At 36.0% G+C, this 22,539-nt stretch overlaps 2 protein-coding genes across 3 annotated transcripts; one reads left to right on the top strand and one right to left on the bottom strand.

Moving 5' to 3' along the window:
* Nucleotides 1–8,237: 8,237 nt before the first annotated feature.
* LOC133299683 (PI-PLC X domain-containing protein At5g67130-like) lies at nt 8,238–11,693 on the top strand. Of its 2 annotated transcripts, none has more exons than XM_061499170.1 (8): nt 8,238–8,662; nt 8,828–8,867; nt 9,485–9,622; nt 9,804–9,902; nt 10,012–10,315; nt 10,904–11,127; nt 11,232–11,318; nt 11,404–11,693. In XM_061499170.1, exons 1-8 carry the CDS (start codon nt 8,649–8,651, stop codon nt 11,494–11,496), a joined length of 999 nt encoding a protein of 332 aa, XP_061355154.1. In that variant the 5' UTR covers nt 8,238–8,648; the 3' UTR covers nt 11,497–11,693. The 2 variants fall into 2 exon arrangements, with proteins under 2 accessions (XP_061355154.1, XP_061355153.1); XM_061499169.1 differs by having other exon boundaries at nt 8,745–8,867.
* An 898-nt stretch (nt 11,694–12,591) lies between these two features.
* LOC133299682 (receptor-like protein kinase FERONIA) lies at nt 12,592–16,132 on the bottom strand. The gene has a single exon (XM_061499167.1). The coding sequence runs from the start codon at nt 15,799–15,801 to the stop codon at nt 13,108–13,110; it is 2,694 nt and encodes an 897-aa protein (XP_061355151.1). The 5' UTR covers nt 15,802–16,132; the 3' UTR covers nt 12,592–13,107.
* Between the last annotated feature and the right edge of the window lie 6,407 nt (nt 16,133–22,539).

Below are 22,539 nucleotides of genomic sequence, written 5' to 3'. Positions count from 1 at the left end.
TGAAAAGTTTTCACATTTGAAAATTAATTTTTTGACTATTCTTTGTGTGTGCAATAACCCAAAACACAATAGTTCAATGGACCTTCATATTCCATAATTATAATCTTGTTATTTCATTTGGTTTCATGATTGTTACTTTCAAAGGTTAAGTGTTTGTCCTTTTAAAGGACACAAATTGGATCCTTTTAGTTTTTAACACTATGTCTTACTGATAAGACATAGTTATATCATGAAAAAAAAATTCTCTCTCCAAGTCAACTGAAGTGATTGAGGAAATAAAAAAGAAGAAGCAAATTTTCATATTATAACTATGTTTTACCGTTAAGATATAGTGTCAAAAACTAAAAGGATACAAACTTGTGTCTTTTAAAAGGATAAACCCTTTTTTCCTACTTTTAAATGATTTTATTTGGTTTAGTTAGGCCCAAATTTTGAACTAAGTCAACTAATCATTTTTGTGATTAAGTTTAAAAGTCTTTCTTTCTTAAAATAATAGGAGTAAGAATAAATAACATAACTGATTAGAACAAAGCAGGAAAAAAAACAAATATACTGGATAAAAAATAAAAAAAAAGTTAAATACAAAAATAACCATACTATAATGTTTCTTATTATTTGTTTGTATTTAGATAGTTTGTTGTTATTTTGTATTGAGTATTTAATTTTTTATATAAGTGGTGCCAAATTATAATTTTTATCTTAATTAATTGTAATTAATTATATAATAAGTAAAAAAAAACAAGCAAAAGCAGGTGCCAAGGCACCTGCTGGCATGGCTGTAGCTCCGCCACTGTTGTGAAGAATCATATTAGCTTATGAGACTGGGGGAGAAGAAGATTCTTGCTGCTGTGGATTGGATGAGTTGATTCACTCGGTGTGGTCAAATTAGTTGGCATGAAAGAGATGAAGACTCTTGGCTATTGGGAACAGTGACCATTTTGCCACTGTTCGTCATATTATTTACCAGAATGTCACGCGCACAATAAAAATTCTCAGAATGTCACGTGGGATAATTCGCTACACAGTGTAACGAATTATGCCTGCTGATGTGTCACCTCCCCAATAGTCCACGTAATTCGCTACACAATGTAGCGAAATACGTGGTCAAATGGTCAGACTGCACAGTCACCATGATGGACACGTGTCAAGCCACCAATATTTCGCTACACTGTGTAGCAAAATATGTGGCAACGGTAACCTGCTCCACTGCGCATGTCAGACACGTGTTAACCATGCACAAATTCGCTACAAAGGATAGCGAATTACGTGCATCTATTTTTCTATTTAAACCCCACGGTCCCCACCCCTCACCCCATCATTTCTCTCAAATCTCTACCTCACTCCCTATCTCTCTAAGTGGTTTCTCACTCTACAAGGTTAGATTTTTTTTTTTGGCTTTTGTAATATATTTGTTTTATTATTTATGCTTTTATAAATGTGTTATATTCTTTTATATTGATACTTGAAACATTAGGTTAGTAAATATGTTATATTATTTAATGTTGATATTTGAAACCTTAGGTTAGTAAATGTGGTAATTATATTTCATGCATAAATGGTTAGGTATAATTTATTTAATTTATTATTTATGCTTTAATATATTTTTAATGTTATTTAATTTTTGTTTTTGAAACCTTAGGCTAGTAAAATGTGTTAATATTATTCACGCTTGAATGCTTAGGCATAATTTATTTAATTTATTATTTATGCTTTAATACATTTTTAATGTTATTTAGTTTTGGTTTTTGAAACCTTAGGCTAGTAAAATGTGTTAATATTATTTTAGGGTTGGTATTCGAAACATTAGGTTAATAAATGTGTTAATTTATTTTAGGCATGAATGAATGGTTAGGTCTACATAATTAAATTTTTTAATTAATTTTAAACGTTAATAGTTTATAAATATTTTTTAATTTTGATATTTGAAACCTTAGATTGATAATTATGTGAATTTATATTAACGCATAAAAGGTTAGGTCTAATTTATTTAATTTTTTATTTATGCTCTAGTATTTTTTGAATATTATTTAATGTTGGTATTTGAAACCTTATGTTAGTAAATGTGGTAATTTATTTTACGCATGATTGGTTAGGTCTAAATGGTTATGTGTAAATAATATAATTTTTTTATTTAATTATTTATACTTTAATAATGTATAAATATTTTTTAATTTTGATATTTGAAACCTTAGGTTGGTAATTATGTGAATTTATTAAGATGGATCGTACGCCAAGATGGATCGTACATGTCGTTGGCCGGAATGCCTTCATCAAAAATTTGTTGAGTTGGTGGTGCAAGCATGGGGAAGTGGATGGTGGAGAAAGTTGACTGCTTGATTGTCCACCATAGTTGACTTCTGCATACAATTCAATAAATCTTGACTCGCCGTGTGGAGAAGTGCTTGCATTTACTACTAACGTTACATCTTCATCGTCGACAATTTCCACGCCAACCCATTGCACGGGGTTACCCAAGGCACATCGAGCAAGAGTTTGACCACGTTGTAATCTCAATTTCTTGTATATTAACTTCTTCAGCTCGTGAAGATTGCATGTTTGGCTCATGCGAAACATTTTTGCATCACCTTCAAAAACTTGCCCGTTTGGACCAAAATATTTTCTCCCATTATAATAAACAGTAGCTATTAAATCATTCCTACCCTCACTCATACTACAAAAGTAGAAAAAAAACTAAGATTCAACAACAACACAAAAGTAGTAAAGCTTACATAAAAGGAAAATTTTCACACTTGTGGTTCACACCTAAAATGGAAGTATTTATAGCACTTAATTCGCTATGTGGGGTAGCAAATTACTGCTCATAATTCGCTATGCCCCCTAGCGAATTACAGGGGAGATGACACTTGGCTCTGATGAGTCAGATACGTTGCTATTTCGCTATGAGTCATAGCAAATATAGCACCATAATTCGCTACATGGTACAGCGAATTATTTGGGGCTGTGACACGTGGCCTGACTTTGAGTGGACATGAACTGACCCATCTGACACATAATTCGCTACACAGAGTAGAAAATTATGTATCCAACAGGACTGTGACACGTGTCCATCATGGTGACTGTGCAGTCTGACCATTTGACCACGTATTTCGCTACACTGTGTAGCGAATTACGTGGACCATTGGGGAGGTGACACATCAGCAGGCATAATTCGCTACACTGTGTAGCGGCTACACTGTGTAGCGAATTAGCCCGCGTGCCATTCTGGGAATTTTTACTGTGCGCGTGACATTCTGGTAAATAATATGTTGAACAGTGACAAAATGGTCACTGTTCCTGCTATTGTTGCTATTGAGTGTTGGAAGTTTTATTCCAACTACCCTTGCAAGAATTATCATATGGAAAAGTCAACTTTCTTGTTTTGTCGGTGCTATGGTATATTCCAAGAAAGATTGTGTATAAATATCTCACGAGTACACTTGCGATGCTATAGTTAAAATGACACATATGATGTCGTATCACATGTTGACTCGGGTGATCTGCACGTCAACCTGTAAAATATTTTGTCAAGTAAAAAAATGAGTAAATATCTTTTTCGTCCCTGACAATATTCATGAAGTTCCTTTTCGTCCCCAACAATAAAAAAGGTTCATTTTGGTCCTTAATTTTAGAAAAATAGTGTCACGTTAGTCTTTCTGTTAGTTGAACTATGACGGCGTCACTAACGTGTCTGACGTGTACCGTTAAGTGGCTGATTTACATTCCACGTAGGACCAAAGACAACGTGGTTGAGTACCTTCTTTTTTTTCTTCTTCTTCTCTCCCACTTGCAGCACCAAAAGCGACGTCGTTTAGGTACCTTTTAATCTTTTTTCTCCCTTTCTCTCTTCTTCTTCTCTCTAATATAAGTCCCTACCACCCCACCCCCTATTAAATTACAGTTTACCACCACCACCATCTCCTGTAATGACCACGACCTCACTGGTACTTCTTCAAGGCGAGGCGAGGCTGCCATGGGCAACGCTTTCCTTCTGCAAGGTGGAGACTGTGCCGAGAGCTTCAAGGAGTTTCATGCTAACAACATTCGTGACACCTTCAGAATCCTTCTCCAGATGAGTGTTGTTATGATGTTTGGAGGCCAAACGCCTGTTATAAAGGTTGGAAGAATGGCGGGTCAATTCGCAAAACTGATATCGGAATCGTTCGAGTTTTCAAAACGACGTGAAGTTGTCGAGTTAAAGAGGTGATAATGTGAATGGAGATGCATTTGATGAGAAGAACAGAATTCCTGATGCACAAAGAATGATTAGAGCGTATACTCAATCCGCAGCGACTCTTAATCTTTTAAGAGCTTTTGCCACTGGAGGTTATACTATTATGCAAAGGGTCACCCAATGGAATTTGGACTTCACACAACATAGTGAACAAGGAGATAGAGTGTATACTAATGGTTGGACAACTTTCTCATCCTAAGTTTATGTAAATTACAAGTGGGAGCTTTGGCGAAAATATTATTACTCAAACTCATTAAAGTTTTCAGAATGTTCGGTTTTTAAAGTCGCAAAATATGCAGAAGTCTACTGAGTTAGTTGTCATTAATCAAAAATCTCTGCTGATGTGCTATTTGAATTTGGAAGAGATTCTAGGCTTGTTCGGGTTTGTTGATCGGTTGTTTCGGCTATATAATGAAGATTATTTAAAAAAAAAAACAGAGAGGGAAAGGGGCAACAACACAAACTATATAATTGAAGGTAACTTTAGAATCAACAAAGAAGAAAAAGAAGAAGAACAGCCCTAGACCAAGCTTCTTTGAACAAATTCGAGGTAAATGGTCCCTCAAATTGGGTTCACAAATAAAAAAATTCCCATGGCAAGAACCAGAAGAACAGCAAGAACAAGAAGAAGAAGAAAAAAGATAGAAGAACATGAGTCTGACCAGTTCCAGAACAAGTCTTCAACGAGCTCTCCTTTGAATTTTCAGTTTCCAATGTGTTTATCTCATTGGACCGAGGGACCACGATTATAGAAGCTTGCACCCAATTCTTCATTTTCTCATCCAAACTCTTCCATTCAGCCTTCTGCACCTCTTCAATACTAAGCCTCTCAGCTTTTGGTGCTGCAAGTGGGAGAGAAGAAGAAGGAAAAAAAAAAACAAAAGGTACTCAACGACGTCGTTTTTGGTCCTACGTGGAATGTGAGTCAACCACTTAACGGTACACGTCAGACACGTTAGTGATGCCGTCATATCTCAACTAACAGAAGGACTAACGTGGCACTATTTTTCTAAAATCAAGGTCTAAAATGAGCCTTTTTTAGTGTTGGGGACCAAAAGGGGCTTCATGAATATTGTTAGGAACGAAAAAGGATATTTACTCTAAAAAAAATTGAATCTTTTGCGATTTTGACAAAACCAGTTGTGGTTCAGGGTTCAACCATAGTATTTTTCTAGCTATTCTCTTTTGCTTTTTAGAAAAAATTTAAAGTTTCAATTTTTGTCGGTCAATCCATATGACCCGCAATTCGTCGTGTCCGGAATTCAATTTTGACCCACGAACAAAAACGTGTCATGATGGGTTGGACAATTTGACCCATTAGACATACCTTAACACAGCACAAATCCGATCCACCACATTTTGTCACTTGTGCAAGTGTAATGTATGGCACCTCATGGTTATGCTGGACATTTTTGGAATTTTGTTGGGAAGTTGTACGGGTGATAAGTCTTTGAAAAAAGACTTAAGTGTTGTTTGTAGGGGTGTCAATATAGGTTATGACACGCGAGTCAATTCGCGACACGATATGAAAATTTGTGTTCAGATTGACCCGCAAAAAAATCTTGTCGTGTTCGTGTTGGGAAAAAATGACACGTAAAAAATTTGTGTCGTATTCGTGTTGATATATTCGTGTTCATGTTGACCTATATTTTTTATTATTATTATTACTTTTTTTAAAAAAAATTAATTTCGACCCATTTTTTTAAAAAAAATTTGTCAATTACCGTTTTGACACCTATTTTGCATGTTATTCGTGTCGTGTTGTGTCAATCCGCAAAAAATTCGTGTCGTGATCGTGTTGATGTATTCATATCGTTTCAACCCATTTTGACACCCATAGTTGTTTGGTATGGAGATTTATTTAAAAATCCAACAAAAGTGGGGTGGGGCAAAAAAATTTCAACATTTGGTATGAGAAAACTGAAAATATTCCCGAAATTTTTTTTTTCCATCATTTGAGTTTTAACTACAAAATTCCAAACGAAAATATCATCTGATACATGGTAATTTTATTTTCCCATAGCATTAGTATAATTAACCCAACATCTCCGGAAAAATTTTGGATCTACCAAATACCTTTTCGTAACTTACCTAAGAAAAAAAATCCACCGTATTACAGGAAAAAAATTTTCTCTGTAAAAAAAATATCTCATCTACCAGACGCCTCTTAAAATCCTAAAATTGGGCTAAAATTCACTGAAAATGAATTTATTTTAAAGCCGGCTAAAGAAACCTAGCCCAATTCGTAAAATAATATTTTCTGAAGAAAAGACAAGTGGGCTAATGAATGTATTGGTTTATGCAGGTTAAACGCCCAGTTTAGGACCCAACTGCACCAGCCATGAATCAAGAGGGCAAAAGTGAAGGAATCCAAACAATCAGCATAGTAGGAATTAAACAAGATGTAAACTACTATAATTATGAGAAATGAGGATGAACAAATATGGCAGCCAACATGTCTGAGTATCGTGTGAGAATACTTTTGCACTGAGCACTTACAACTAGAGTATGAGCAATGCCATTGAACATTGGAGTGTTTTGAACTTGTCTGGTAGCCAAATTGATAAGAATTCACAAAGCTCTAAAGGACAGCATTAGTAGTTTTTTACTTCTTTATTTACATTCACAGTTTATGGGTGCTTTTACAATGTTGTTTGCATCAAATTTAAATTTAACTTTTACTATTACCTTTAAAGTTTTTTGTGTGTGTGGATAGTTTTAAAGTTTTTTAATTCAAAGTTAATTTCACCTAATACTATTGAAATAAAACATATATTCTCATTAATCAAATAGAAACCGTATTCTTAAACATAAAACTCATTTTTACAATAAATATTTACAAAATTAATTCTCCTAAAAATAGTTAGTTTCTCCAATTATATAGATAACAAAGTTCAAAGAATATGCCATCTATGATTTAGAACCTTTCTTTTCGCTTATTATATTATATTTTAAATGTTTTTTGGAAGATGAACAAGTCCAAAGAATATGCCCTACCTTTAAATAAAGACATGGATTATGAATTGGTGGATGTGATTATTTCACCTTTGAAAGTGAGAACTCAACCGAATAGACAGCTAGCTTATTTCAATAAAAGAAATTGATCTTTTATGCACAAGTATTTTAGTTTTTCGACATACAATGGTATTTTTATTTTTGTCTTCCTTTTCTAATAATTGTACATTAAATTATACCAGCATCTACAATGGTTGTTGAACCACAACCTTATATTGTCAAAACCAACACGTTTATAAATTTACACATACTCAAAAACTTCGTAAATGTGTACCAAAATCTCGCATACTTTTGGTCCTCGTTATATATAAAAAGGATTAGGTTATTCTATTTTTTTTATTTCTATTACATATTATTTTTCTTTCCGATAACATTATATCATAATTTTAAGGGAAAATATTTTCTCATGTTACAATGAGAATTTAATTCTCATGTTGTGACCCTTCGATTTGCGTGTAAAATTTTTCTTTTCTTTTTCTTTTTTTAATAAATGTGGAACCCACCACTAGTTGAGTCACAACATGAGAATTGAATTCTCATGCAACATGAGAAAATTAAATCCCTAATTTTAATTAAGCTTTATCATTTATTTCTAAACGGTGTACTTTAAATTTTTTTACTCTATGTACTTTTTGTAATACATAATTATAGCATGAAAAGTTATATTTTCTCTCTTTAGTCGTGACGTCAGGTAAACAATAAAAACAAATTTTCTTAATATAACTATAGGAAAGGATACGTTTACAATTTTTTTTTATAAATTACACTATGCATTCTCAGGAAAATATAGTGTAACCTAATGTTCTCTCGAAAAAACATAGTATAGTTTGTAAACAAATTTTTTTTTGTAAATATAACTTCCCTGTAACTATATATTATCTAAAGTATATAAAATAAAAAACTAAAAAAATACAACTTCCAATAGTCACATTGACACCTTATAAAAATATCAAACTTCGTAAATGTGTACCAGAATCTAGCATACTTTTGGTCCTCCCTATATATAAAAGTACAAAACAACCCTTCCACCGGTAGTGTTCTTTGTGGAGGCTACAGAACAATAGAGTTCAGCGATGAAGTTCTTCTTTTGAATTGCTTTCGTTTGCAATAATTAATGCAACATAACTGCTTTCCCTTTTGGCAATATCCAATGTGTTTGAGAATTGAGAACTCCATAGAGTTTCTTTCTTTTTCTCAGCCAAGACAGAAAACCCACCATTGAATCATTTTTCATAAAAATTAGACCTTTTATTTGTGATTCTCTTCTCTTTCTCTTTTGTGATTCATTTTCTTTTAGACACCCCTCTAAATCCAAATCAATCAATTGTACAAATGGGTTCTCTTCTGTGCTTGCTTTTGGTTATTCTTTCATTGTGCTATTGTGTTTCTGCTTCTTGCTCTAATGGAGACTGCAAGGTTTGTATACCCCCACCTTTGCTTTGAATCATGCCTTTAAGTTTTTGTTTTTATCTTGTGGTTTTTTTGAATCTTTGTTTAGCTTCTTGATGAGTGCTCGTCTGATCATGATTGTGGAGTTGGGCTCTTTTGTTTCTCATGCCCACTTGGATTTTCTGGCTCTAGGTGTGTGAGATCATCCATCACAGATCAATTCAAGCTCATAGTAAGATACCCATTTCTCTTTTTTAGTCTTTGTCTAATTTCACAAGAATCTGTCACAACACAAGCATAGATGATAATTCCTATGTGTCAAACTTTTTAACAATGGCATCATCAACTAAAAACTTAGATTGGTTGGAAACTTAGGTGGTTCTCATTCTGGTGGGGTAGGCGAGAAACTACTTCCATCATTTTACATGATCTGAATATTAAATGCCTCTTTAGGAAAAGTTGTGTTAATCTTTCAAGGCATTGTATTTTTATTTTTATTTTTATTTTTTGAGTCTCCTCAATCAGTTCATCTTTGGACTAGTCTGGTTCGAGCACTGTCGGACCCAAAGCGAGGGTGGCTCTCCCAAGACCTTTTTTTCCATTCCCAGTGCTCGAACTCGAGCCTTGGTTAAGGGATACAAATTCCTTATCACTTGTGCCAATAGTGTTTGGTAAGGCATTGTAATTTTTTAAGACCAAAGAGAAAGACAAGTTAGTCACATGGGTCCAAGTTTGAAAGGGAGATATAGGCATGCTCTCTTTAAGAGAGGGGGAATAAAAAAGGAAATTTAAGAGCATTATATCTTAATCTGTTGTTAATTGGTTCTTCTTCTTCTTTTTTCCTGTTAGAATAATTCTTTACCATTCAACAAATATGCATTTTTGACAACACACAACGCTTTTGCCATTGATGGAGAACCATCTCACACAGGAGTGCCTCGAGTAACCATCACTAACCAAGAAGACAATATAACCCAGCAGCTAAATGTAAGCGATTTAGTACTAGTCAGCTTAGCTTCTGCTTATTATTCTGATTTTCGTATGAGGAGGCGCGTTAGAGAAGTATAAAAATCTCTGATATAGCCTCACCTAACAGTTTAAGCTTTTAGGTTGAATTGGTTCTTTACAAAAGGTCACCATTTTCTTTCATCAATGGTTCATTTTGTAGAACGGAGTTCGGTCATTGATGCTTGATACATATGATTTTGATGGAGATGTGTGGTTATGCCATTCATATGGAGGCCAGTGCTATGACTATACAGCTTTTGTATGTAAAAATCATATCAGTTCTGTTTCTTTTTGGCCTATGCTTTTCTAACTTGTTTTGGATAAAAAGTTTGCAAACACTAATGACTAATGAGTACCTCTACAAATAGGAACCAGCTATAGATACACTGAAGGAAATTGAAGCATTTCTATCAGCCAACCCAAAAGAAATTGTCACACTCATATTGGAAGATTATGTTGAAAAACCCAAAGGACTGACAAAGGTCTTCACTGACGCTGGTTTGATGAAGTTTTGGTTTCCCATCACAAAAATGCCAAAAAATGGTGGAGATTGGCCTTTTGTGAGTGATATGGTTGCTAAGAACCAAAGATTACTAGTGTTCACTTCTGTCAGGTCTAAGGAAAAAAGCGAAGGCATTGCCTACCAGTGGAATTACATGGTTGAAAATCAGTGTAAGAAAACACCAAACATCTTTATTCTTTACTACAATCATTTTTCTTGTATTATAAAGCCCTCCTATATATAGGATCCAGGACTGATTATACATGATGTGTAGATCTATGGTAGGGAGTCTTACCTTGCATTTGTAAATATGTGAATTCAGAGTTACATTGTTAAGAGTGTGAAAAAAACATAAACTGAACTGAACTGATCCAAACTGCACCAAAAAAGTCATATATTTTTTGAATTAGTTCAAGAACAGAACCATTTTATTTGAGCCAGTTCGAGAACTGAATTGTTTTTTCAAAACTGGTTTGATTTAAAAAGCCAACCACTTTACCAATTCAGTTCAATTTAGACTAAAAACCGAACCCAACCATTTTCTTCAACGGATTCAAGAACCAAATGCTTTTTAAAACCAGTTCGGTTCACCTGAAGTAAACTACTTTTCTAGTTCGATTCGTTACAAAAAACTAAACCTAACCACGCACACCCCTACATGGCACAATACCAACCATTGTGTCAAGGCTCTCTCCTTCAAGCATTCATTGTTGCTTCCTTTGTAAATTTTCATTTTTGGTGTGATCTTAATTCTGCAGATGGGGATGGTGGAATGAAAGCAGGAAGCTGTCCAAACAGGGCAGAATCACCTCCTCTTAATGACAAAAGCAAGTCCTTGGTGTTGGTAAACTACTTTCGATCCGATCCAATTAAACCGGTCACATGTATTGATAATTCAGGAGGTCTCATTAAAATGCTACAAACATGCCATGGTGCTGCTGGCAACCGGTGGGCTAATTATGTTGCTGTTAATTACTACAAGGTAAGACTTTGGCATGTTTTAACCTCTTTTTTTTGCCTTCTAATTTTTGTTGCTAAAGCATGAACTTTGGACTCATTCATCCCAATATGGGGATTCTTGTGCAGAGGAGTGAAGGAGGAGGATCATTCCAAGCCGTGGACACTCTCAATGGGAAGCTCTTGTGTGGCTGTGATGACGTTCATGCATGTGTGGTAAAGAAATTTTCACTCTTGCTTTCTAGTAACATATGTCAATATATAAATACCACCAATTAAATTTTGATTCTTTCATTTTCAGCATGGATCTACTTCACAAGCTTGCTCATCATACAAAGCAAAGCAACAAGAGCAACAAGCTTCTGGAAAATTTTTTGATTCATATAAACTGTAATTGCTTGTCTTTTATCCCAGTCTTCCAGCTTCGGATACAATCATACAAAGTCTATTTTCTGCATTCATAGTCTTACCAGATTATGTTCGATTCAGTACTTGTGTGACATGAAGATTCACAATTAGAATAGCTTTAGTTGACATAATATGCTTAAACGTGTATAACCAAAAATATAAAGTACATGTTTTGGCAGAATATGTAGCAAGTACCAATGTCTAGTATACTAACACATTTACACTAGACTTTAGTTTGAATAAGTCGTTCTATATAAAATAATTTGAATCTGATCTGTTCTATTAGTTTTGGTATAGATTAAATTATAAATTCGGACAGGTCTATACTAGAAAAATAAAAGCCCTAACATAAGCCTGTTAGCCTATCAAGCCTTTAATATGACAATAGTTATTAAGAATTATAAAAAATAAAGTATCTTATTAATTGAATTACTTAAATATTTATTTTATTTTAATTTAATTAAAACAAATAATATCATATAGACTGATGTGTAGACTGATAAACCAAGACTTATAAGAGTAGACTTATAATCTATTTTCTAAACGAGTTTTTTAAAAGACTTGAACTTGTTTTATTTTAGTGAATGCAAACCCTAATATAAGCTGCATCATAAACCCTAATTATTTTACCGATAGATTGTTGGATTTAGTGTTTTTCATGGTGTTGAAAATATAATTTTATCTCCTGTAATATCAGAAACAATAAACTTTAGATTGTTTGGCCCATTTAGACCCTTGGTAACACCAATAATAATAATAATAATAACAATAATAATAAATAAAAACATATTGGAATTTATGGCTTACTTATCCAGATGAATAAGCTTGCACTATGAGTCCGTTTGGATGAGTTTTTTTTTTCTTCAAAAGCTGCTTTTTCTAAGAAAATAAAGCACTTCTCGAAAAAAGTCTGTTTGGATGCCAGCTTTTAAAAAAAGCAGAAGTCATAAAAAAAGCTAAAAACTTATTTTTTCCGGAAACTAAAAATTAACTTTTAAAAAAAGCAGAAGTCAAAAGCCAAAAATATTTTTTTCAAAAATCAAATATTTTTTAAAATCTAAATAGCTGTAACTTTTATAGAAAGTACTTTTAAAATAAGGAAATAATAAAAGAGCTTTCTTAAAAAGCCAATACAAACGCACTCATGGCAAGAAACAAAAGCAATTAGCTTGCTTTACAAACTCAAAATCGTTTAGGGGCGTTTGGTTGACGAGAAACTTTTTGCAAAATTTATTTAAATTTGCAAAATCTATGTTCGGGGAGAAACTTTGCACCTGTTTTTTTCACTTATAGTTATCTCAGAATACCACATCTTAAGTGGTATTCTGTATCAGTGAATTTCATCCAAAAATCAACACAAAAGTCATTTCCCCATCTACCTAGTATTTTTGTCAAAAACACCTGAACCAAACATGTTATTTCTCAATATCCACTTGCATTTTCCCATCAATTCCAAAATTAATTTTCTACCAAACAATACCGTAAACCTTAAAGTACACACATGCACACACACATCACAAGTTTATGAGCATCCAGCTAGTCTTCGAATCAAACTTTTAGCCTACACCCAATTCCCGGAGTGTTGGGTTTGATTCCCTCAACGTGCCTTTGGGTCCATAATCTCAGAGAAAACAGTCCCAGACATCATCAATTTATCACTTTCCTTATTACCAGAGCTATGTTCTCCGCTGCTAGTCGTCACACTCACTCCACTACTCTTATTGAAATCCGAAACCTGCCCCAAGCTGGTCCCACTACTGAACAATATATCATCACTATCATCTCTTTTTACAACCATTCCAACACCATTCTCATCACGCTGCTCAGCACTCTCTTGTAACTGCAACGCAAACTCCAGCATCCAAACGACGTCGTTCATCGAAGGTCTCTGTGTCCCATCATCCAGCAAACAGCTCACGCCAATCTCACCGAACTTCCTCAAGCATTCTGGCGCAATACTACCCTTCAACGCGGGGTCCACAATCTGACCCAGGGTCCCACTCTTGTAACAATGCCTCGCCCAATCAGCAAGCGACACCTGTTTCTTCTCCGTGGTTCGGATCAGAGGCGGTCGAGCACACAGTATCTCAAACAGCACCACTCCAAATGAGTACACGTCAGACTTCTCCGTCAAACGCTGCCGTTTATAATACTCCGGGTCTAAATACCCAACGCTGCCCTTAACCACGGTGCTCACATGGGCCTTTGACATGCCCGTAGGCCCAATTCTCGATAACCCGAAATCCGAAACCTTCGCCACCCATTTCTCATCCAATAAGATATTCGTCGTTTTCACGTCGCGGTGGATGATAACATGCTTCGCGCCTGTATGGAGGTAATGCAGCCCACGCGCTGCTCCGATGCAAATCTGCAACCGTTGCTTCCACTTCAGAGCAGGGTTATCGGTGTTGTAGAGATGGTCGCGGAGAGTGCCACGTGTCATGAAATCATAGACCAAGATCATCTCGCTATTCTCGTTGCAGTAGCCAATAAGAGAAACGAGATGAAGGTGGCGAAGCTGCGATAGCATGTGGATCTCGTTCATGAACTCGTTCGCACCCTGCTGCGAACCCGGTTTGAGACGCTTGATTGCCACAGCGGTTAAACCGTTATCGACGTAGCCCTTGTACACGTGGCCGAATCCGCCAACGCCAACGATGAAAACCTCGTCGAAGTTGTTGGTGGCGGATTTGATCTCGACGAGCGAGAATTGTCGACAGAGATCCGACGGTAGGGATGAGTTCTGCGTGTTTGTTGACTTGGTCGTTGAGAATGAAAGTGGACCCCACTTCGAAGTCGCGGAAGACTTCGAATGCTTGGTTTTGGTTTGGGACTGGGTTGTGGTTTTTCTCTTTACAAGGAAGAGGAACAAAACGACGACGATCAAGACCAAAACGACGACTCCGGAAACCACCCCCGCGACGACGACGACGGTCACGCTCTTCTTTTTCTTGCCGTTTTGAATAACCGGTGAATTTCCCGGTTCTTGGATCGGATCCGGGTTGGGTCCGGCGAGGTTGTTAGACCCGGCGTCGCTGATTTTGAAGATTTCGAGACCGTTCAAGAATGGGTCACTAAATCTTGTATCCTTATAATCTGTATAAGGATGCATTTGGATAGAAAGATTAACCCTTTTCTGATTAACACTCAACGGAATCGAAACGGCGTAGTCTCTGTGAACAGCAACACCCTTTTGCTTACTCCATCTCAGAACAGAAGCACGTTCCTCTGCTATCTGGCCATCTATGTATATGAAGAAAGCCCTGTCACTTGGCTCGTTGATATTCGGGTCAAGCTCGCAAAAGTGCAACCTAACCATATAGTAGAAGCCAGTATCAACTTGAAAACCCCAAGTCAAATTCAACATTTTATTCAGAGTTCCATTTTTACCCATATCACGTGCTGTTCTGTAGAGTTGAACGGGTGCTACATAATCAGGATTCACAGTGATACTCATGTTACCTGAGATATCACCTGGTAGATCATCACGTGCACTTGGTCTCATTAGATAATCTTCATCGTGACCTTCCCAGATTCTCAAAAGTCCGGTGTCGTTTCGCGGCGAGATTGCTTGGCCACCGACTTTGATTCTATAATCTGTCTCGAGTGCAGTTTTTGATGAAACGCTGTATTGGGTTGTGCCTGTACCCACAAGCTTGAATCCTGGGTTTGTTGAAGCTGTGTAGTAGAGATCATCAGGCATGGACAGAACCTCGATTCCGTTGATGAAAGCGTAACAGTTTGGTTGTTGTGATGTTGTGTTTGGAGTGAAGGTTAGGTTGAGCCTTTGACTATCGTCAACGTTGATTATGTATTCTTTGAAGATTGTTGTTTCCTTGCCTTCAGCGTCAGCTGTGAGTGAAGCGTTGAAGTTCTGTAAGAGTGTGAAGACACCGGATTTGACGGTGAAGAATGATTGGGTGCGGTCGAATTCAGGATATGAAGCTGGGTAGAAGAAGAGGCGTAGGAATTTCGGGCCTGTGGTGAGAGGGAAGGAGTAGGTGAATTCAGAATGAGAAAGACGAGATGTGGAATAAGGGACTGTGTTAATTGAAGGAGCTTGTGTTGTTGCTGTAGCAGACACTGTTGTTGTTGTTGGGTTGTTAAGAGATAAGAGTTTTGAGTCTGTGTCACCTGTCCATGTTCTATCACCGTCGGAGACGGTGCCTGTGGTTCCACAATTGATGGTGAAATGATCCTCTGGTTCGTAAGCTTTGATTTGTGTGGTGAGGTGAAAGAGCAAGATGAAAAGAGAAAGGTAGAGGATGGTGGTGGTACTATTGAAGCTCATGTTTTTTTTTTGTTTCAATGAATGTGGTGAATGATCTACTGGTTAAGTGTAATTATGAAAAGTTATGATGAAGTGGTCATGGTTTGATTGGTTGTAGTTGCTGGGAAGACTGTGAGAGAGGAAAGTTCATTTAGTCTTTGCATAGCAAAAGATTATTTGAATACAATTGCAAGTAGCATAATCGGGGGACCTGCTTTTTTTGAGTTTTTTTTGACTTGTTCAGCTTGGAAACGAGTGGAGTGGACCATGCTATAAGATGATGATCACACACGAAAACCAAAATGTCAATGTTCTAGCTCTGCAAGAGTAAAACAAAACAAAAAAATCAGTGCCTGTTTGAGTTTTTTTTTTTAATTATCACTAAAAGTGCTAAACTTTTTTTTTTTTTTTTTATGATATAGGATATTATTACGAGTGTTATTATCAATGTTACTATTTATTTATTTTATTATTAGATCTATTATATTGATTCATTATATTTATTTTAATCTTTGTATAATTACAATTCTTCATATTTAATATAAAAACATTAAATATGGGACATTAAATACGAAAAATTATAATTACATGACGATTGAAATAAGGGTTTATGTTTTCTTATGTTGCATGAAAACATGAGAGAACAAAAGTAGAGACAATTTAAATGTGGATCTCACATTTTATATTAAAAAAGTAAAGAAAAATTAGCTGGCACGGAAAATGAATTTGTGTAGGAAAATTGTTTGCTCTCCTGTAAAAGGAGAGCATGATTTCCGTTGAAATAACTATAAAGTATTAAATATAGGAAGAAAAAATAAAATTTTTAGAAAGTTAAATCAGAATCGTTTGATCAACATACTTGATCTAACGGTGAAACAAACTGATAGTGACATTGGTAGTAACACGAATTAGTAATAACAATATTGTCTCTTTTTTATTTTTATGTAGTTAAGATTTATACAACTTTAAAAAAAATTATATATGTATAATTATGTTTCAGAAGTAATTGTACTTTATTCTTTAAATAGGATTAATCTAGGCAATGTTGATTTCAGTTTTGGCTTATCTGCAGAATTTGGATGCTGTTGTTGGCATACCCAGAGAGAATAATCTGCTCCTCCCGTTTTGAATATTTTGTTCTTTTTTTAATGAATTATAAGATGAATGATTATGTGAATGTGAGGTTTTCACAAAATAGTACTCTTAATTTTTATTTTTATTTTATTAAATGATTTTATTTATAAATTTTACATTATTCTCAATTTCGTAATTTTTGTTTGAAGTTAAACTGCAAATGGTTATATTTACATTTAATAAAATTATAAATAAATAATTGTGTGTGTTAACATCATGCTTTTGTCTTGGAATATACATGTTGGTATGACTGAGGGCTGCGTCTGTTTTCTCGTCTTGTACTCTTGTGGCTGTCGCACTCTTATTGAAATGTGGACTTTACAAACTTACTGTTCCTGTTCTTGGTCACGTATCCTTTTCGTGGAAAATTAATTCTGCAAGATTTTCAAATTGATAATATATATTCGTCATTTTTAAGTCCAACAGCTGTATATATATTTCTAAGCTCAGCAAGTGGATCACAGGTATGCTTGCTGAATTTGACCTTTGCATGCACAGGACAAGTTATGTGTGCCCAATAGGGTTAAAAGCCCAACTTCTTCGAGGTATGTTACCTTTTATAATAATAATATTAATAATAGGATTTGTTTTTTCTACTATCAATGTAAAAGATTTATTTACATTGAGTCTAAAATGACGTCGTTCTGAAACGAAAATTATAATGACCCTAACTGGTAAATCTTAGTTAGAGATTTAATTTAAGGATTTAAATGCCATAATTAGATTCAGTGAGCGATTTCGAGTATTTTGACTGTAATCATGACTATGTTATGAACAGTGCGTTCTGCCGGAGAATTTACAGTTTTGTGAATTAACCGGTAGAGCTTAAAATGAGCAAAATAATTTTAGGAACATAATTTGAAAATTCTGATGACAAATATGAGTTCAGAACGAAAAATTGTATAGTCTGGCACTTTCCGTGAAAATCTCGTGAATAGTGTTTCTACCGGGTATTTTGTACTGCTGTTTAAGCAACCGGTAGAGTCCAGAAATAAATAATTGATGAAATAAGAATAAGAAAGTCCAATATATGCCAAGCGAGTCAATATAGGCCCAAGAAAATGATAAGTTTATAAGTGTTAAGTTTCAGAATTAAATAAAGTACAGTTAGTGGTTCACAGTGCATTTCGTTAAAAACGGTGCAAAAACCATACTGTGAATTATGAATATTGTTCCTTAGGAAATAAAAATTAATTTAAATAACTTTAGAAAAATAAAAATATATCCGTAGCTTTAAGTTAAGTTTCCGGTAAATTTAAGTGAAATACGCGATAGAAAAACATCCGACAAAAGGGCCACATGTGCCTAAATAGCTTGGCCACTTAAATGAATCACTATTCATTGCAAAAATTTCTTCTTCTCTCTCTTGAAGGGCCGAGCTTCAGCCATGGAAAAGGGGGGGGTTAGGGTTTTGCTTGTTTTGTTGATTTCTTCTTGAATTCTCAACCAAATCTTATGACCCACCACTTGAAATTGATTAGGAACCACTCAAGGAATCCATTGCACCTATCCATTTGAGCTATAGTTGAGTGTGTGAAGAGTTATTCCTCCTCTTATTTTCGGATTACTATTCATAGGAGGAGAAAAAGTGGGTTTTTGATGGAGCTTTGCTTGGAGGTTATTCTCTAGGCTTTGTACAAGTGATTAGAGGTAAGAAACCTTTATTTCTATGGTATTATTTTGTGATCTATGTTTTGAAAATTTGGAGCATGTTTTGAGTGGGAAATATTTGATGTTAGAAGGTGAAAATTATGATGGATTGTTGTTGTATAGGAATGATAGTGTTTAGTAAGCATTAATTTGTGATAAAAAAATTGAAAAGCCCTAGTGCACTCTTCCCCTAGGTTTCGGCCTTCATGGCTTATATAGGGTTTATCATGCAAATTTTTATTGTATGTTTGAAAAGGTAAAATATGTTGGAATGTAGTGTAAATGGATTAATTGGTGGAAATGCCAAAGTTAGAAAAAAATCCTACAAATACTTGCTCTATGTTGCGAACTATAGGATGTTTAGGGGTATATATATATATTGGTTACATTTTATTCTAATAAAATGGGTTGCATTTTAATATACCAATGGATGAGCTAAGAAGTGAAATGCTTTGACAAATGGTTGAAAAATACCTTGAGTCCCTAAGGGTACGCCCGCGACTTTTAAAGAAAAATAACATGATTTATGTGAAAGATTCTTAAGTAAATGCTTGATTAAATTAAAGAACGCCAACGGGTGTATAGAGGTCTAGACTTGTGTATTGGCATAGAATTGGCAAAAATATAAAGAAAGGAAAATAAGCGATAAAATGTATGCTTATGAAATAATCATGGTATTGCATCATTTTATTGATGCATTGTAAATTATTCTCTAGGTGTGCCTAGGGATTGAGAAGGATCGGAAATCTCTTGAAGCGATAAAAGTAACTTGTTCCACAAGTAAGCGTATTGGTAAAGCTTCAAGAGGTAAGCTCTATGTTTAAGGAGTCTTTTCCTACTTGAGTGCTCCACCATGGTTAGTGAACTATGGTTGGACTGTATGACTGTGATTTAGATGCTTTGTATAGATGCATTCATATAGAGTTATTTGATAACATGATATGTTTTGCTCTGATATGACTTCTGTAATATGATTTCTGTAACAATCTCTGGCCATTGATTGTATAGTACCCGGACGTCCGCTTTGGGGTCCTCCCTCGGGACTGATGGTGTACTCCTCTGATATGTCTGGTTCCGCTTTGGGGTCCTCCCTCGGGAACACGTGCGTTGATTTCCGCTTGGGGTCCTCCCTTGGGAATGACGGCGCACATCTCTGATATGATATGGATATATGCTCTGTTCTGTTATGATATCTGTTATATGTTGTATTTGTATACTCTGTATCTGAATTTCATGCAGGAGTGAGCCAGGGGTATGGAGAATTCTCTATAAACCTGGAGCTTATTGAGATTTGTAATCTCACCCCTCTTTGGGGACACATTTTCAGGGGCCCAGATTTCCGGTGAGTCCTCACTAGGCAGGGACACGACACGTGGCTGAGGCAGTTGACAGACCGGATTTTGAGTGGCTGTAGGCTACTACCTTTTTGGAGTGTTTGATGTATTTTAGTATTTTCGCATTTGATGGATCATGATATTGATCCTTTATTTTGTATATGGCCTGTATATGTTTTGTACATGTCTATCAGTTTGATGCATGTACATTTGAGTATTCAGGAACGTTATATGATGATGTAGTATTCAGATAGGTTTATGTTTTGATGGCATGCTGTTAGATTTAGTGGCACGGAGCCATGTTATGCATGCGCCCATGTATGGGTATTTGATTATATTTGGATATCTGGCATTTCTGAATTGATATGTTGTATAAACTGTTTATCAGGAAATGCTTCTGAGTGGGATTGGAAAATCCCCAGTTGTCCGATTTATAGAGGAAACTCTGCCCGATTTTCGTTTACGCCGAGTAAGAATTAAGTTAGAAAAAGAAAAAGTTAGCTCATATTTTTGTAAGTTAAGTCTTCCGCTGTTTCTGTTTGTATCATATGTATGTTAATTGAACCGGCTCGAGACGGGGATGTTACATTTATGGTATCAGAGCAGTTTCTCTAGGAGAGCCTGTGAAATATTGCATGAACTGTTCGGGTTGTTATGTTCTTGAGTTTTCTTGGAATACTATGATATGCATGTCTGATCACCGAGTGTGAGCGTAGCTAACTCATTCCTTTGTGTGAAATATGCAGAATTATGGTTCGCCCAAGAAGGACTTCTGATCCTCCTATTGACCCGACCGATCCAATATTGGCAGATTTGGCAAGACCCCGACTTAACCCGCGGGGAAATACTTCACAGCCAGATCCAATGATAATGGCCTTAACTGAGATGCAACAAAATATGGCTGCAGCTAGGCAGCGAGAGCTTGAAGTGATGATGAAAGCAAATCAAGATCTGTTAGAGGCTAATAGGTTGGCCAATCAAGAAATGATGGCAGCAAGCAGAATGGCGAATATTGAAATGATGAGATTACTCTTGGTTGAGGTGAGGGCGGGTGGGCAAGGTCCACAGCCACAGCCTGAGCCACAACCACAACAGCCTGTTCCTCCTCCTCAAAATCCCATTGTTGTGGAGGGTGAAGGAAATCATGATGTGAATGAAGAATCTAGTCACAGGGGTGGCGTGGCACAGCCAGCCACTAATAGAGAGCAAAGAGAAAGAATGCTAAATGCCTTCCGAAAACATGCACCACCAAATTATAAAGGAGGCATTGATCCTATTGCTGCAATTCAGTGGTTAGAAGAATTGGATCGCATTTTTACTGTCATGGAGTGTGATGATCAGCAGAAATTGTTGTATGCTTCTTATATGTTGCAGAATGATGCAGCTGATTGGTGGAGAAATACCCGTCTGCCCTTGGAATGTCAGGGTTATGCTATTACCTGGCCTTTATTTGAAAGGCAATTCTTGCTGAAATACTTTCCGGCTGAAGCCCGGATAAGGAAGAAGGGTGAATTTGAAGAACTAAAGCAGGGTCAGATGTCTATTGATGAATACTTGAATAAGTTCAATAAGCTGGCCAAATACTCTCATTTCCAGAGAGCTCCACCTACAGAGGATGACTTGATTTTTAAATTTCATAGAGGATTACATGATAACATCTCTGAAAAACTTGCAGGTGACTCATTTGATACTTTTGCTGCACTTGTTAAAAAGTGTAAAAATATTCAAGAATATTACAGAAGGAAGCATAAGGACCAATCTGCTCCTAATTCTGGTCCTAAAAACACCTCTGGGAATTCTAAAGGAAAAGGGTTGCAGGTTAGACAGTCTGATGGTAAGTTCAAAAAGGCGGGAAATTCTAAGCCTGGAAATATTAAGCCTGCTTCTCTATGTGCTACATGTGGTAAAGTTCATGCAGGGGTTTGCAGAAAAGAGCAAAGACTGTGTTACAAATGTGGCCAACCTGGGCATTTTATTAGGGACTGCCCCTTTAATGGGGGACAGGTTTCTACTATTCAGGCCACTCCGGCTCCTATTGTGGTTGAGGAACCATCTCTACCTCTCCCACCTCCAGTTGCCCGAGTATATGCAGTGACTCAGCAAGAGGCTGAGAGGTCAGCTAGTTTGGTGCGAGGTATGATTTCTATTCATGATGAAATGCTTAGTGTTTTGTTTGATTCTGGTGCCACGCATTCTTTTATTGCTGATTATGTAGCTGAAGCATTTGGTCTGCATGTGATAAAAATGAAAACTCCTATGCGTATTGTTACGGCTGTGGGAAGAGTTTTTAATGAAGACTATGTTTGTGAAAATGTGAAATTCAAGTATGAAGGCAGGGAATATTCTGCCGACTTTATTGTCTTGCACCTTGCTTCTGTGAATTTAATTCTGGGGATGGATTGGTTGTCCAAGTACTGTGTGAAGATTGACTGCTGCAGTAAAACCATTTATGTCTCATCTCATGATGAAGAAATGGAGTCTCCTTATTTGTCTGTACTTCAGGTGGTAAAGGCCTTGAAGGAAGGAGATTCCGGGTATGTTTTATTGGGAGGTCTGGTTGGCGTCAACAAGGAGCCAATTTCTGTTATTCCGATTGTCTCTGAGTTTGAGGATGTCTTTCCGGATGAAATTCCGCACTTTC

This window comes from Gastrolobium bilobum, unplaced genomic scaffold, assembly GCF_033153095.1.
Source record: "Gastrolobium bilobum isolate Gb01-03AN ecotype WA unplaced genomic scaffold, APGP_CSIRO_Gbil_v1 utg58275, whole genome shotgun sequence".
Lineage (NCBI taxonomy): Eukaryota > Viridiplantae > Streptophyta > Magnoliopsida > Fabales > Fabaceae > Gastrolobium > Gastrolobium bilobum.
The sequence above is the reverse complement of the archived record's forward strand: the minus strand, read 5'-3'. Positions and strand labels throughout refer to the sequence as shown.